Raw genomic sequence first — 13,510 nt, forward strand, 5'->3', positions numbered from 1 at the left:
GCATAAAACGGTCTGTTGTATGCATCTCAAATGCTGAGTGGTCCTTTCGGGGATTTGGTGGAATTTCTCTGTCACCTTTTCCCTGTCCACCCCCTCCCCCCCTGCTCTGCTGCTATAGTTCACGTCTCTCTTTCCTTTTTCCTTTATCGCTCACATCTCAGCCCTTGTGGCATGCAGCACTCACTTCCCACCCACCTAGACGATTTTCGGTATAGCCCAACACGTACCTATCACACAAAGGCAAGGAGAGCTGAAACCCTCCCTGGATGAGGTTCCCCTTAGCTGGGACCCCCAGATGCAAGTCATCAACGGGAAGATCCGAGTCATCCGAATAATTGCTGCGGCGGACATGACATGTTGCCTAACCAGGGTCCATGTATGATTGATCTTTGGATGCATTGAGTCCGGCCAGGTCGTGTCTCCAATCAATCGGTCCAGACTAAGGTGAAGATCTCCCGATGGGAACATAGGTCGCCTGCCCCAGGAGGCGTAATGGGGGGGAGGAGGGGGGGAGGGACACACAAACAAGTCCAGTTTGGCTATATATAGGTGGGATGCTCGGGACCGACGAGATTAAGTTCATGGAGTGGAAAAAAAGCGTGTCCCAGACAAGGTGAACTCTGTCGAAGAACTAGTCTATAATCCTTTGAATACCCTTCCGTCGATTTATTCTACTTCACATCACAATTGAGCCTCCAGCTGAGAGCTTCATACCCTTTATTTCTTCTTGTGTTGACGTTACTGTGAAGCCGTCACCATGCCTGTGAGTTGCGAACAGTGTATGATTAGCCTTTGCGACCGATGCTAATGACATACTACTACTAGATGCCTGGAATCAAGTGTCCCCAATGCCTTTCAGAGGGAACTGACGTTTGGGTCATCCCCGGCAAGAATTGCCACAAGTGCGGAACTGCAGTTGGTTGATTGGGCGGCCAGGTGAGATGGATTCGATAGATATACTTGGGCGCAATATACTAACACTAAACTGCAGTCACCTAGAAACCGCTTCAACTCTGTTCGGGAGCAGGACAATCCGACTCCTGAGGATGGGAAAAAAAGGACCGGAAACTCTTCACTTCCTTCCAGAAAATATTTGAATTACCTCCGGCTGTTATTCATATCGCGCGATTACCTGTTGTGTTCATGATGAAGCGAGGCAGACGGCAGATCGGCTGGGAGGAAAATGAGAAATGATAGGTACAATATCCCAAGCGTGGAGGTAGAGAGGCTCCCTGCCGTGGGATTGGGATTGGGATTGGGATTACGAAACGAGAGGAAAAAATTATCTTCCTGTATAATATTTACGATAGACTACTTAGACACGAAATAATTCTGACGCACTGAACGTTCATCAACAACAGACCAGAAACAATTGTTTTGAATCAAAGTTAACTCCAGCGGGTAATCTTGGCCTCGGTCCAGTTGCAGCTCTCCCCGCAGATCACCATCAATTCTCCAACTCATCTCCTCTCTCTCCCACTTACTCCCATAAAGTATCATCTATTTTACCAACTACACATAAATCAACCAAGATGCTCATAATAGGTCTCACTGGCTCCATCGCGACCGGTAAATCCACCGTCTCCTCCATCCTCTCCGCCGCGCCCTACTCCCTCCCCATCATCGACACCGACCTTATCGCCCGCAAAGTCGTCGAGCCCGGCACCCCAGGCTACAAAGCCATCGTGAACTACTTCGGCCCAACAACTCCAGATCTCCTCCTCCCAGCATCCAATCCCAATGGCACATCCGACAGCGACAGCAACCGCCCCCTCAACCGCCCAGCACTAGGACGTCGCGTCTTCGGCACCACTGAAGCCCGCAAGCGTGACCGCGCCATCCTCAACAAGATCGTACACCCGGCTGTACGGCGCGAGGTCTACAAAGCGCTGCTATACTACTATGTGCGCGGTCACTGGGCGGTGGTCCTGGATGTGCCGCTGCTGTTTGAGAGCGGGATGGATCTGCTATGTGGGACGGTGATGGTGGTGGGGGTTTCGGATCCGACGGTGCAAATGGAGAGGTTGAGGAAGAGGGATGCGCATCTTTCGGCGGAGGACGCGGAGAATCGAGTGAGAAGTCAGGGGGATGTCAAGGGGAAGGTGGAGAGGGCGGAGTATCGCGGTGTGAAGTCGGCGAGGGGCGTGGTGGTGTGGAATGATGGGGATAAGGGGGAGTTGGAGGGCGAGGTGCAGAGGGCTATGAGGCTGGTGAGGAAGAGTACGCCGCAGTGGTGGGCTTGGATGTTGTGGTTGGTGCCGCCGGTGGGTGTTGCGGTTGCGATGTGGAATTTGGGGGTCAATTTCTGGTTGAAGAGAGGGTGGGAGAAGAGGGAGAGGGAGGTGAAGGCGAAGCTGTAGGTATAGGTAGATATGCCTATGGCTGTAGGGGTTGATGATGTGAATTGGGGTGCAGGTGCAGGTGATGGATGTAAGCTGTATTGTTTGTCTTAATGATATTATCATGCTGGATTGATTAGTCGTCGTCTGGAACATCTGCTGGTGACTGCCTAGGGAGGTATAGCTGGTTCTCGGCGTTCAGTCCCACGCTCGCATCATGATCAATTTCACTGAGGCGGAATTCTCCTTCACCTCTACTCACTGCACGGCAGGGTTCCATTGACTGAACATCTGGTTTTGAGAGGTCGACTACAGAACTTTACAAGATAGTGCATAATATGCGAAGGTATGTATGAATGTGTTGCATTAAATCTCTGGATGAATTCTGACAAGTAATGACTAGATCAGGCACTATAGCCCGTATCTAGAATACGCTTAAAGAATGTGCTTCTGGCTCGATGAAATGGAATACTGGGTGGAAGTGGACGAGCGAGGTCCTATGCTATACCACAGGCGAGAGCAACGAGGAGATAGCTCATCGCTTCCTCCCAACGTCTACCAGCAAGGATATCGGCCATTCCACTCCGATAGACAGTATAATACCATCCTTCAGACCCGTCGTCAGAAGTACAACACTGGGAACAATCCACGGAAACGCGGTATGTAATGTAGGTACTAAAAGTGCTCGGGCTGATCGAAGCAGTTTACCTGGTTCCCAAGACTGAGCTATTGGAGCTGGGCAAGGAGGCCTGGCTCGAGCGCCGCAGAAAACACGAGCAGCTCCAAGAATCTTGCAGACAGCTCATGAAACGCCAAGAAAGAGATGAAGAGTATCGTCAAGCTCAATGTCAGCCAGGGGAGACTACCCAACAGCATAACATGTCCTTATACAATCACACAGACGACCAACCTGCTGTCCGTAGGTCAGCAACGCATTCTGCCAGATACCTGTACGGTCCTACTGCCGACAGAGTCGAACCAAGAACGAATGCAGTCATCGACTATGATAGATCAAAAGACAAGTATCCTGGCAGAAGTCAATGGTATGGCACAGCGCCTAAGAGTGGTACCGATGCCCACCCGTCTTCATATTCACCCGTGATGGGCTACCACGACCGAAGATATGAGGCCTACCAGACTCATAATTATGCTCAAGCGAGGGATAACGGGGCTTATTGGTAAGGCAATGTCGAATCTCATCTTCTGGCGAGCAAGACCCGGAACAATACTTGTCTCCAGATATGTCGGTTGTCCAAGTGTACTTTATTTATGTTTGCGCTTCTTCTGTTTTTTATCGTCGCCCATCGTCGCATGTCTTCCACCGGAGATGCTTGTAAGTTGCGACAATTTGACGCGATGTGGCTTGTTGCTTTCTTTCTTTATCATTGCATCAACATCGTCATCGTCGGACTCAGCTTCCGTTTCGCCAGTCTGAGAAATGTCAGAAAAATGGTTAAAGTGTATCATGTGAGAATACGAACCGCAGTCTTCTTCTTTCGTTTGAAGTTTCCGTATGCTTGTCGGCCACCGACCGCTATGTCATCGTCGTCCGCATCCAGCGAGCCATCCGCGACAATGAACGGCGGCGGCGCATACTGAGCAACTGGCTCCGCCACACCATAGTCGAGCACCCATTCTGTGTCACCCGAGTCTTGAGCCTGACGTGCAAGGGCTTCTTTCCGTTTCTCCTCCTCCTCAGCAAGGGCAGCCGAAATCGCCTCGAGATCCGACTTGGGGGTGCCGACGGGGCTTTCGGCTGGGCCGGTAGACAGTCTCTGTCGTTTCGGGGGAGTGGAAACCTTGGAGTCGTCGGTGGATGCGGGCTGAGATGTTTCACGGGCAGCATTTGTGGCAGCAGCGCGTTGCATAAACTACGACATTAGTTTATTATTCTTGAAACGGAAAAAGAAAATTAAATTGTGATGTTGCTAGACATACCTTCATGGTCAGCAGCCGCGAAGACATGGTCTTCTCTGGCTTGGAGCCAGAGCTAGGAGAGCCCCGCATGATGGATGCGTAGAAGAGACAAATGTAAAACAAAAAAACCGTCAAAAACAAGCAAAAGTCGAGGTCATACAGAAATGAAGAACGATAGCCAGCAGAATCGCCGTGATTGCAAAGCCGAAATTCCCAGGCGGCAGAATCCCACCGCATCAGCCGAAGGAGCGCCGCCGATTGGCCGGCCGCTCAAGCGTAGCAGCTCCCGCAAACTGGAAACCTCATCCAATCTCTCTCCAACCCGAGTCCTCTCGTCCTCACCTCCGCTCCATCCGCCAGCTACTCTCGCGTCCCCTTCCGGACCTCAATTGCCCAGCATGTTGCCCTGCTTCCGCAGCCGGGTCGCGACCCTCTCTTCCACCTTCACCCCCCGATTCGCCGCCCGGGCCAGCTACTCGACCACCGTCCCTCGCCTCTCCGAGAACTTCATCCCTGCCAACGACCCGACCCCGCCTACCGCTAAGCCGAATGTCTCTGGCACCAATGCTACTCCCGTTGACGCCATGGGCGGCTGGGATGCTCCCCTGAGGGAGGAACCCGAGGCGGGCGAGCGCCTCCGTCACCTCCAGGCTCCCAACCGGGCTACTACCTGGGCTGCCAGCCAGCAGCCCAAGGAGAAGGCCATGGTTGGTCCTCGCTTCGAGCAGACGATAATGGAGATGCAGGTGCGTTGCCAATAACCTCCCCGTTCAGTTCCGGGTCAATTGGTTGTGTGGAACCGGCAATACCTTGATCACGGCAACATCGATACATAAGACACGATCTTTTACGCTGACATCTCCTAGCCCCAACCCTTGGCTGCCATTGAGCTCATCCACAGACAGCCCGTCCGCTGGACGAAAAAGCGCGTCGTCAGCTGTGACGGCGGTGGCGGTCCCCTGGGCCACCCCAAGGTCTTCATCAACACCGACAAGCCCGAGATTGCTACCTGCGGCTACTGCGGTCTTCCCTTCGTATGTTTGCCATGGCACTGTTGTGCATGATACCTGCTAAGAATGTATAGGCCCACGAGCAACACCGTGCCTACCTCAAGTCCCTCCCCGCCACCAGCTACCCTCTCGAGCCTACCGGTGACGCCGCCGAGGTGAACGAGAGCCAGCGCGTGACCGAGGGCGGATTCGAGCAGCGGTAAAGATTGATTTTATAGGCGTTGACGATGTTTTGTTTTTATCCTTTAGCCATACGGCTGTTGTACAGATGTACCAGGTCAATGAAGTCGTTAGATCGAATGTTTCATATTCTAGGATATACTGTGCTATATCCACACGTACGCCATCCTCTACACCACTCAGACACATATACTCTACACAATCGCCTCACAATCACAACCGCACTCCCTCACCACCACCACCACCGCCACAATCATTAAGTCAAGCCTTCTCACCTTGAATCGTAGCAACTACCTTCCGGGAGTGTCTCATGGCCCTGAACTCCAAGTACCAAATACCCTGCCACGTACCCGTAGCCAAGCGTCCATTGGAGATGGGAATCGTAACCGAAGCGCCAATCAACGCTGACTTGATATGAGCCTGCCAACACCATCAGTATCCCCCTCCCAGCTTATAGTTGGAAAAATAAATGAGAGTCAGGTTAACGCACCGGCATGTCATCCTCCCCCTCAGCCGAATGCCTATACAGATTCCCCTTCTTATCATAAGGAGCGATACGATCCAGCGCATCACTCATATCAGCGCGCACATCGTCATCCCAGTTCTCGTTCAAGGAGAGCGCGCAGCTGGTGTGCTGCACGAAGAGGTTCAGCATGCCGACCTTGTAGTTTTTGATCTCGGGGAGTTGCTCGAGGACGTGGTCGGTGATGAGGTAGCTGCCGCGCGAGCGGGCAGGCAGAGTGAAGGTTTTTTGGTACCAGGACATTGTGTTGGGACTGGTTTGCTGGGTTTGGGGGCTGCTTGTTAGCTTTCTCTGTTTGTGTGATTTTGAGGTCTGGTGTGGTTGCGGGGTTGGTGGTGGGTGGGGGGTTATTTGGGTGTTCGGTGAGAGGGAGAGTAGTGGATGGGGGAGGGTTGGTCTAAGTGGTGGGTATCATATTGGAAACGACTTACAGTTATTTTGTGGGAAGAGGAAGGAATTGTTGATGAAGTTGTTGTGATGTTGTTGAAGTGAGGGATTGAATTTCTGGTGGGGAACCGCATCGACGTCATTTTCAGGTTCCCCGATGCGATGTTGATTATTTATCGCTGCAACACTACAGGCTCATTATAGCACATCCATCTATTTCATCGATTGGCTTGTCTACGCTATATGTCTACCATTTAGATTGTATACCATATCTTTACGGCGCAGAGCATACACTCTCCTGCACGTATGGCGGGTTACTCGTCGCTGATCCCCAATCCGTACTGTTGAAGGCTTTTCCAGCCGCGGTCGAGTTATCCGATCGGATCTCGCTGGGCGTTAGCTACTATACATCACAAAGGGGGATGCTCATACGTACATAGTACTTCGGCTCGACAAAGTGCCACCAGTCGTTGCTGCGAAACGCATTATCGAGTGACTGGCTGAGAGGATCGAGCCAGGTGGTATCTATGGTATCGAAATGTGCATGCTTCGACCACGACACGTACACCTTCGGATGGTCATTGTTCTTGACTCCATCGGGCTTTCGAGCATCTCCGGCGTTGATTTGCTCTGTGGTCAGAGTGCTATGAATGCTGCCCCAGGCGAGATTATGGTAGCCACTGTGGGCTGAAAGGAGCGCACGAGAGGGCTGCCAGGTGTTGTTCGCATTTCTTGAATGGATGATGATGACTCGTTCCCAGTCACTGGTCGAGCGCGTCAGTCAGTCAGTTTAAAGATGTTGATTTGGTTTACGCGGTGATCTTACTAGTCATGGCCCGTGTCAATCAGGTCCAGCACTTCGGCTCCGTCCTTCTCATAGAACAGGTTGTACACCACCCGAACTTCGGTCTCATTGCACTGCTTAAACGTGTAGTAGATGGGGAATGCGGGTCCGGGGTTCCCTGTCGCTATTCCAGGTTTGCGACACCCACAGCCCACGTCTGGATACTCGCACTGCGGTGCGGCGGGTGTTTTGTGAGCCGCGTCGTATATGTCCGACGAGTTGGGTGAGCCTCCGAAAGCCCAGGTCGGATAACAAGGAGGCTGGTCCACTGCCTGGCCAAAGAACCAGAGAGGCGCATACCGGGTAGCGAGCTCTACAGCGCCTTGGCTGAGGAAGTTGGTCATTTCATCGTTGGATATCGGTGTGACGGCTGCCGCCGGTGCGGCAAGAAGAGCCACCACGATGTATTTGCTTTTTAACCACATTGCGCACTTCTTTTCCGGCAAACAGGCTTACTGTGGAGATCATCTATAAAGGCACCGCGGCATATTATATTCTATTGTCGCGATGCCACCTGCCACGGCTGGCTGGCTGACCCCGCCCTGTACTCCAGGTCTCGCGGATGAACCTGGTGCCTACTTGACAACCCGGAGTGACCGATGAAAATGGCATCGTGCAGTTGTCAGGGATATGCACTGGATTAACTTAGAATTTGTCAGCTGCTGGCCAGTCCGAAGGCATAGCTGCACCTCGTGGCCACTGCAGCTGGATGGTTGCCAGTTTCCCCGGCTCTCACATGCTCAGTGATGACTGCTTGGTGTTCTCTAGCCCTGTCGATCACCCTGGTTTAGAGCCGGACGGGGACTTAGGAACACATTCTTAATATAGTCGATTTTATTGGCCTGATGATAGTATCATCTGCTCGGTGACTTATGGTAAGGCTGAACCTAAATCATTGCTCGTACTTCGTGACAGCTAAAAATACAAAACCGCGTGGATATCTACATCCGGCTCCGGAAACTACGATGTATTCCATCCAGTCATTCCTTCTTCCGGCCTTCATCATCCAAGAGATCGCTTTGCTCATCAATTCCCGACCACTTGGGCTTCCCATCCGGAATATCCAAAACTCGCTTGCCGTAGAAAATATGGCAACTACACGACTTCATAAGCATCATGCAATCTCTGTCGGCACTTTACGGGCCACTTACTCTATTTCAAAAGCTTCGCGCCAGTGCTGCCGATGTTCATCATGATCAGCACTCTCAATGGCCTGCGGAAACATCAAGCAGACATTCCGTCCCTCATCCATGATAGGAGTCCGACAGAAGGAACAATACACCTTAGTGGGAAGCTTATACTCCTGGGTACCATTCGTGGAGGAATAGAACGACAAGCCTTCAGCCCCCTTCGTAAAAGCGAGATCAGATTTTTGAAAGATGGCCGCCCATTGGAACGGCGCGCCTACACAGTCAGCATGTTTCAACCCCTGGTAGACTACCTCGTAAGTAACCAACACGGCACGGCAGACATACCATGCGTCACTTGACAGCCCCGACAGTGGCAGAATTTAGCCTTCAATGGTCGGTCCCGGCTTAATTGATAAGTCACCTGGCCGCACTGGCATTTCCCACGCCATTTGACAGGCCCGAATTCCTCAGGGGAGCGAATGCTGTAGGGAGGACGCTTTTTCCAGTCGTCTTCGTCGGATTTGGAATGGTTGTTCTGAGATGGATAGGTAGCGCCCACATCGGGGAAAGGATCGCCTCCGTATTGAGACTTGTTTGCCATTTTAGCTGCCGTGGGCTGGAAATGAATGAAGCTAATGCGGTTGACGAGGGAGGGTGGCGTTCGGCGTGGCAGGGGTCTGGTGTGGCAGAGGAAGAGTCTAAGTCGCATAGCCAGGGGAAACTATACACAGTAGAGATGGTCTAACCTGGCAGTGTACCAGGTGAATCGGCTTGGTTGCTGCATGATGTCTATTTATTCTCCTGAGGGCTGGTTGTTGGACATGATGTCATGGCGATGTAGTTGACGGGCCCTGTTTCGTGGGTGGCCAGAAGACGGCGATGGATCAGACTGTTCTGGATAAGCTTAATTTGAATTATGATGCACTTCTCCGTTAACATTGTGTGGCAGTGGTACTATAATTTGTGATCGTCTATAGAGTATAGACAGTTGATGAAGGAGGATTGCTGAAGACCCCATCGGGTTAGTGGCAACTCTTTGGGGTCACGCGTCGAGGACCGCGCGAGAATCTCCCTTCCAATATGAGTTTTGAGTCTTAAGTCTAAGTCTGAGGCTACATTGAATTGAAAGACACTTCAACCTTTTCCAACCATTATGTGGTTCACTTCAGCCCTGCTGCAGCCACTGGCGTCGGTAGTTGAACGGGGTTCAATTTCCGCCGAGACCCTCTGGGGCAATCTGCCAACCACCAGGCAGTCCCTGAGGCAAACATGAAACACCCGCCTGCCCCCCCTATCTGAACCAACTGGGGGACATGTCTCCCCTCATCTCGCTTGCTGGTGTGATGAGACCTGCGCCAATTGCCAATCAAGCGTTTCAAAACGGTGCTCGGCCTCGGCTTTGACCAGCGACGCGCTGGAATGGGGAACGAACTGCGGGTTCATGCAGCGACTTCACATCACACAGCTTTCCCGACACCAATCACCACCGCGCTGTTGATTATTCACTCGCCTTTGCATCCTTCCCACGCTGCCTTCTCCTGGCCCCTAACGGTCTCTTTGTTCCACCGCTTTATCCTCCTTTAAGTTCGCTCCTCGTTCCCTCCAGTCCGTTGCAACCGTCCATGCCGCTTGTCTGCTCACCACCATGGGTTTACTGAGCCGGCTTCGCAGGCGGTCCAAGAGCCATAGCCGCGCGGGGAATGTGGCCACCTCCTACGACCACCTCTGCGTTGACTCCCACCACACCTCCGGCCTCGACATCACGAAGAGGCTTCCCCGACCGCTACTGGCGCGCATCTTCACCTATGTATGTCCGCACACCATCGATTCGAGCTATGACACCTCCGAGGAATCGATGACAGAGGATGGCTGCATGCTCTGTGATATGCGCGACCTGGCACATTGTGCTGTGGTCTGTAAACGGTGGTACTTAGAGGCTCGGGCTTTGCTGTGAGTTTCTTTTGTTCATAATTCCTCTTTCCCTGCTGATCGATGACCCTAGATACGCTCACGTCCGCATCGACGCCGTCCACTACTGCGAGCTCGAGGTCCAACTTGCCGCCAAACGAAAACGCCATTCCTTCTTCGACCGCAACGGCGAAGCTATCGATGCCCCACAAGTACGATTGCAGTTGTTCATGCAGACTGTCCGAGATTCGCGAGACCTGGGGCGCATGGTGCTCTCCCTACGGATGCCATACATGACACGCGAGGCCAGCAAGGCGGAGATTGCGCGCACCATCTCCGTGACGCCCAACATCCGCTACGTTGACCTGCCGGCGGGAATATACAGCGACGACGCGTCGTGTCTGGCCTTGAAGCAGGAGCTTATCGGACGGTGTCCGGATTTGCGTCGCATGACCTACCGACACGGCGCGGAGGGTAGCTTCTCGCAGCTGCCAGAAGCCCGTCTTTGGCAGAATCTGGAGGTGCTGGAACTCTCTCGATTGCACATTGAGCCGCGGCTTCTTCGCATGGGGCTGGCCTCGTTTCCCAAGCTTCGCGATCTGACCCTCGACGACCTGCCGTGGCTGGACGACTCGGCATTTGACCTCTCCGACACCCTGCCTCCTTTCCCAGCCGTCCAGCGGCTGACCCTTCGCGATACCCCGAACGTCACAGCAAGCGGGCTTGCCGGCGTTCTCTCCCTGCCTTTGAACCGTAAGGTGCTACAGTATTTGACGCTGTCTGCGACAGGAGTGCTCTCATCCACTCTGCACCAGATCCTATCCGCTGCGCCGCAGCTACACGCCCTGTCAGTCATTCAGGACGTGACGCGGTCCTTCCCGGCCGACCGGGTGCCGCCGCTGTCCTCCCGGTCGCTGCAACTCCTACACTTCGAAATCACCTCGCCGGCGGGGTCGTACGGTCTGCCGCCAGTAGCAGCGTCCTACTACACGTACCTGATCTCTTCGCTCATGTCGAACTGCCTGCCAGGACTGCGTGACCTGTACGTCCGCGACGCCAGCTTCCCAGAGACACTGCTGCTGGCACCACCACCGCGACTATTCGGCGGTGGCGAGAGCGGACCGCAGTTCTTCAGCGGAGGAATCTCACAGCCGCTGAACGTGTACAGCAAGGGGTTAGACGAGCTAGAATGGAACTTTACGCCGTACGAGCCGCCTTCAACACGAGGACGGCGCGATAGCACAACACGACCGGTGAGCTTCCACGACGCGCAGCTCAGCCGGTCGTGGGGCGGAGACGCACGCAAGAGCGTGCTAGTGGGCAATGGGTTTGGGGGGTTCCTGGCAGTGCCAGTGGACGACGGACGACCGAAGAGCAGCGGGGGATGGCGACGAGAGAGCCGACAAGATTTGTGGAGGTAGCAGCATAGCGATTGGAGCAATATAATGATAATGACATCCATCCCTTCATTTCCGAGGCTAGTAACTACGACCATCCCAACCTCAATACTAGAAAGAAAAAAAATCTTTTTCCTAACATTCCCCTCCCACCACCAAAACCGCGACATCATGCGCCTGCAACTTCACCTCATACTTATCCTTGACACACCCCAGATCCTTGCCAGTCCACGCATCCGTCACCTTAAACCCCTTCTTCTCCTTCGAATTCTTCTTAGCACCTCTGTCCTTCAACTCAGGCACCTCCTCCCAAACCGCCGAGCGAGTCTTGACCCCCCCCTCCGAATTCAACATCAACACAAACACCTCCCCAGAAGAAGTCGGTCCAGACCAATACTCCGCCGGATGCTCCGGATCAAACGTCCAATCGGGATTATATCCCCATTTATACGGGTACGCAGGACGACCGATCACAGCGTCTTGGTGGAAGGTGAGCAGGGGTTTGTTGGAGAGGATAGTGAGGTGGGAGGTATCGATTGAATCCAACTACATCCCCCATTGATATTAGCACGTCGTCATTGCAGGAAAGGGGGGATAGATATAAGGTGGAGTAGGGGTAGGGAAGAGGGCATACAGGCGTCCCAATAATCAACGGCGCCTTCATCATCGCCCAAAGGGCAAAATGCGCTCTATTCTCCGGAAGTGTCAGATTCCCATTGCCCACTTCCAGCATGTCCGGGTCCGGATAGCCCCAGAAGTTGGCGTAGTTCATGAGGAAGCTGTTTTCGTTGGCGATTTCGGCGATGCGGGACCAGGTTGCTGTATTGATGTACTTTTTATTAGTATCATCCTCAAGATACTTTTATCATGGAATCTTTGAAGTTGAAGGGACATAGGGAGCATACCCGTGATATCGCCTGACATGCGCCAACTATTTCCCGTTGCATTTCCCCAGGCATTAACATCCGCCTGGCCCCAGTCACATAGCGAGTACAGGATCGTCCTATTCACACTGAGCAGGGCATCGCGCATGCGCTGGTACCGTTTCGCCGTGGTGGAGGTGGCCCAGTCGTACCCCTGGGGTGCGGCGTCCGTGAGGTTCACGCAGGTGCCGTTGGGGAAGTTGGAGCCGTCGGTGCTGTCGGGGACGCAGTAGGTGTATTGGTCTGTGAGGTTGGTGGGGACGCCGCAGTTGTCGTATTTTAGGTCTATACTTTCGTTAGCACGCTTGGGTTAGAGGGTATTGGGGACTTGTGGGAGGCATACAGTCAATCCCCCATTCGGCAAAGGATTGCGCGTCGATTTCCTCATAGCCTAGACTGGCGGGGTAGCCGGCGCAGGTGGTGAGGCCGGCGCCTTCATATTACTTTGGTTAGTGGGCTGATTGCTTAGGGGTTGGGGGTGTGGTAAGTACTGACTGCTGTAGATTCCCAGCTTCAATCCCAAAGCGTGCACTTGGTCTGCGACGCCGGAGATGCCACTGGGGAATTTATCTGGGTCGGGGATGATGCGTTTGGTGGAGGTGTTGCGGCCGGATTTGACGGACCAGCAGTCGTCGACTATTCTAATTAGCAATGTGGTTCGATTGTTGTGAAAGAGAGAAGGCATACTGTTGATATACTCATAACCCAGGTCCTTCAACCCCAGATTGACCACCTCGTTGGCGGCAGTCACGATCTTGTCGGCATCAATGTCGCAGCTGTATGCGTTCCATGAGTTCCAGCCAAGGGCAGGAGTACGACCCTACAATTAATGACCTTGTTAGTTGAGTGCTAGACATGGTAGGAATGCAAGCAACATACCACGCCATCAGGCCGAACCAGGGCTGCGGCTGGCACTAACAGTGCGGACGAGGTGAGAAGCCACCGCATCTTT

The 13,510-nt window shown here is 53.3% G+C and overlaps 10 protein-coding genes across 10 annotated transcripts; 5 read left to right on the forward strand and 5 right to left on the reverse strand.

Moving 5' to 3' along the window:
* Window positions 1-149: 149 nt before the first annotated feature.
* BDQ94DRAFT_149813 (uncharacterized protein) lies at window positions 150-494 on the reverse strand. The gene has a single exon (XM_026767458.1). The coding sequence runs from the start codon at window positions 466-468 to the stop codon at window positions 196-198; it is 273 nt and encodes a 90-aa protein (XP_026622768.1). The 5' UTR covers window positions 469-494; the 3' UTR covers window positions 150-195.
* An 835-nt stretch (window positions 495-1,329) lies between these two features.
* On the forward strand, window positions 1,330-2,685 carry BDQ94DRAFT_149814 (putative dephospho-CoA kinase). Its single transcript, XM_026767459.1, has one exon. The coding sequence runs from the start codon at window positions 1,533-1,535 to the stop codon at window positions 2,358-2,360; it is 828 nt and encodes a 275-aa protein (XP_026622769.1). The 5' UTR covers window positions 1,330-1,532; the 3' UTR covers window positions 2,361-2,685.
* A 96-nt stretch (window positions 2,686-2,781) lies between these two features.
* BDQ94DRAFT_173509 (uncharacterized protein) lies at window positions 2,782-3,521 on the forward strand (the record flags this gene model as incomplete). The annotated part of the gene is made up of 2 exons (XM_026772177.1): window positions 2,782-2,998; window positions 3,043-3,521. 2 exons carry the CDS (start codon window positions 2,782-2,784, stop codon window positions 3,519-3,521), a joined length of 696 nt encoding a protein of 231 aa, XP_026622770.1.
* Window positions 3,522-3,602: 81 nt separating this feature from the next.
* On the reverse strand, window positions 3,603-4,346 carry BDQ94DRAFT_173510 (uncharacterized protein; the record flags this gene model as incomplete). Its single annotated transcript, XM_026772178.1, has 3 exons — window positions 3,603-3,770; window positions 3,821-4,210; window positions 4,278-4,346. The coding sequence occupies 3 exons, from the start codon at window positions 4,344-4,346 to the stop codon at window positions 3,603-3,605; spliced, it is 627 nt and encodes a 208-aa protein (XP_026622771.1).
* Window positions 4,347-4,556: 210 nt separating this feature from the next.
* Window positions 4,557-5,554, forward strand: BDQ94DRAFT_149819 (zinc-finger domain-containing protein). The gene is made up of 3 exons (XM_026767460.1): window positions 4,557-5,002; window positions 5,123-5,290; window positions 5,341-5,554. The coding sequence occupies exons 1-3, from the start codon at window positions 4,655-4,657 to the stop codon at window positions 5,467-5,469; spliced, it is 645 nt and encodes a 214-aa protein (XP_026622772.1). The 5' UTR covers window positions 4,557-4,654; the 3' UTR covers window positions 5,470-5,554.
* A 153-nt stretch (window positions 5,555-5,707) lies between these two features.
* Window positions 5,708-7,625, reverse strand: BDQ94DRAFT_173512 (UPF0047 domain protein; the record flags this gene model as incomplete). The annotated part of the gene is made up of 5 exons (XM_026772179.1): window positions 5,708-5,866; window positions 5,937-6,230; window positions 6,649-6,741; window positions 6,793-7,120; window positions 7,183-7,625. The coding sequence occupies 5 exons, from the start codon at window positions 7,623-7,625 to the stop codon at window positions 5,708-5,710; spliced, it is 1,317 nt and encodes a 438-aa protein (XP_026622773.1).
* Window positions 7,626-7,825: 200 nt separating this feature from the next.
* BDQ94DRAFT_149823 (GFA family protein) lies at window positions 7,826-9,209 on the reverse strand. The gene is made up of 3 exons (XM_026767461.1): window positions 8,676-9,209; window positions 8,352-8,604; window positions 7,826-8,295 (listed from the first exon to the last, which is right to left on the reverse strand). Exons 1-3 carry the CDS (start codon window positions 9,037-9,039, stop codon window positions 8,181-8,183), a joined length of 732 nt encoding a protein of 243 aa, XP_026622774.1. The 5' UTR covers window positions 9,040-9,209; the 3' UTR covers window positions 7,826-8,180.
* A 40-nt stretch (window positions 9,210-9,249) lies between these two features.
* BDQ94DRAFT_149825 (uncharacterized protein) lies at window positions 9,250-9,975 on the forward strand. The gene has a single exon (XM_026767462.1). It carries the CDS (start codon window positions 9,750-9,752, stop codon window positions 9,912-9,914), a length of 165 nt encoding a protein of 54 aa, XP_026622775.1. The 5' UTR covers window positions 9,250-9,749; the 3' UTR covers window positions 9,915-9,975.
* On the forward strand, window positions 9,976-11,730 carry BDQ94DRAFT_149826 (F-box domain protein; the record flags this gene model as incomplete). The annotated part of the gene is made up of 2 exons (XM_026767463.1): window positions 9,976-10,280; window positions 10,333-11,730. 2 exons carry the CDS (start codon window positions 9,976-9,978, stop codon window positions 11,657-11,659), a joined length of 1,632 nt encoding a protein of 543 aa, XP_026622776.1. The 3' UTR covers window positions 11,660-11,730.
* On the reverse strand, window positions 11,715-13,506 carry BDQ94DRAFT_182041 (glycoside hydrolase family 27 protein; the record flags this gene model as incomplete). Its single annotated transcript, XM_026774041.1, has 7 exons — window positions 11,715-12,181; window positions 12,270-12,454; window positions 12,541-12,843; window positions 12,902-12,991; window positions 13,054-13,194; window positions 13,246-13,378; window positions 13,438-13,506. 7 exons carry the CDS (start codon window positions 13,504-13,506, stop codon window positions 11,771-11,773), a joined length of 1,332 nt encoding a protein of 443 aa, XP_026622777.1. The 3' UTR covers window positions 11,715-11,770.
* Window positions 13,507-13,510: the final 4 nt, after the last annotated feature.

This window comes from Aspergillus welwitschiae, assembly GCF_003344945.1.
Source record: "Aspergillus welwitschiae strain CBS 139.54b unplaced genomic scaffold BDQ94scaffold_34, whole genome shotgun sequence".
NCBI lineage: Eukaryota > Fungi > Ascomycota > Eurotiomycetes > Eurotiales > Aspergillaceae > Aspergillus > Aspergillus welwitschiae.

Excerpts from the sequence above, each read along its gene's own strand:
- BDQ94DRAFT_149825 (XM_026767462.1), top strand. The coding sequence starts at position 9,750 with ATGGGGAACGAACTGCGGGTTCATGCAGCGACTTCACATCACACAGCT.
- BDQ94DRAFT_149814 (XM_026767459.1), top strand. The coding sequence starts at position 1,533 with ATGCTCATAATAGGTCTCACTGGCTCCATCGCGACCGGTAAATCCACC.
- BDQ94DRAFT_149823 (XM_026767461.1), bottom strand. The coding sequence starts at position 9,039 with ATGCGACTTAGACTCTTCCTCTGCCACACCAGACCCCTGCCACGCCGA. Across the intron at positions 8,605-8,675 it reads GGGCTGTCAAGTGACGCATG|GCGCGCCGTTCCAATGGGCG; the intron begins GTATGTCTGCCG and ends CTGACTGTGTAG. Across the intron at positions 8,296-8,351 it reads CGCGAAGCTTTTGAAATAGA|TTGCCATATTTTCTACGGCA; the intron begins GTAAGTGGCCCG and ends GAAGTCGTGTAG.
- BDQ94DRAFT_149813 (XM_026767458.1), bottom strand. The coding sequence starts at position 468 with ATGTTCCCATCGGGAGATCTTCACCTTAGTCTGGACCGATTGATTGGA.
- BDQ94DRAFT_149819 (XM_026767460.1), top strand. The coding sequence starts at position 4,655 with ATGTTGCCCTGCTTCCGCAGCCGGGTCGCGACCCTCTCTTCCACCTTC. Across the intron at positions 5,003-5,122 it reads AGACGATAATGGAGATGCAG|CCCCAACCCTTGGCTGCCAT; the intron begins GTGCGTTGCCAA and ends GACATCTCCTAG. Across the intron at positions 5,291-5,340 it reads GCTACTGCGGTCTTCCCTTC|GCCCACGAGCAACACCGTGC; the intron begins GTATGTTTGCCA and ends AAGAATGTATAG.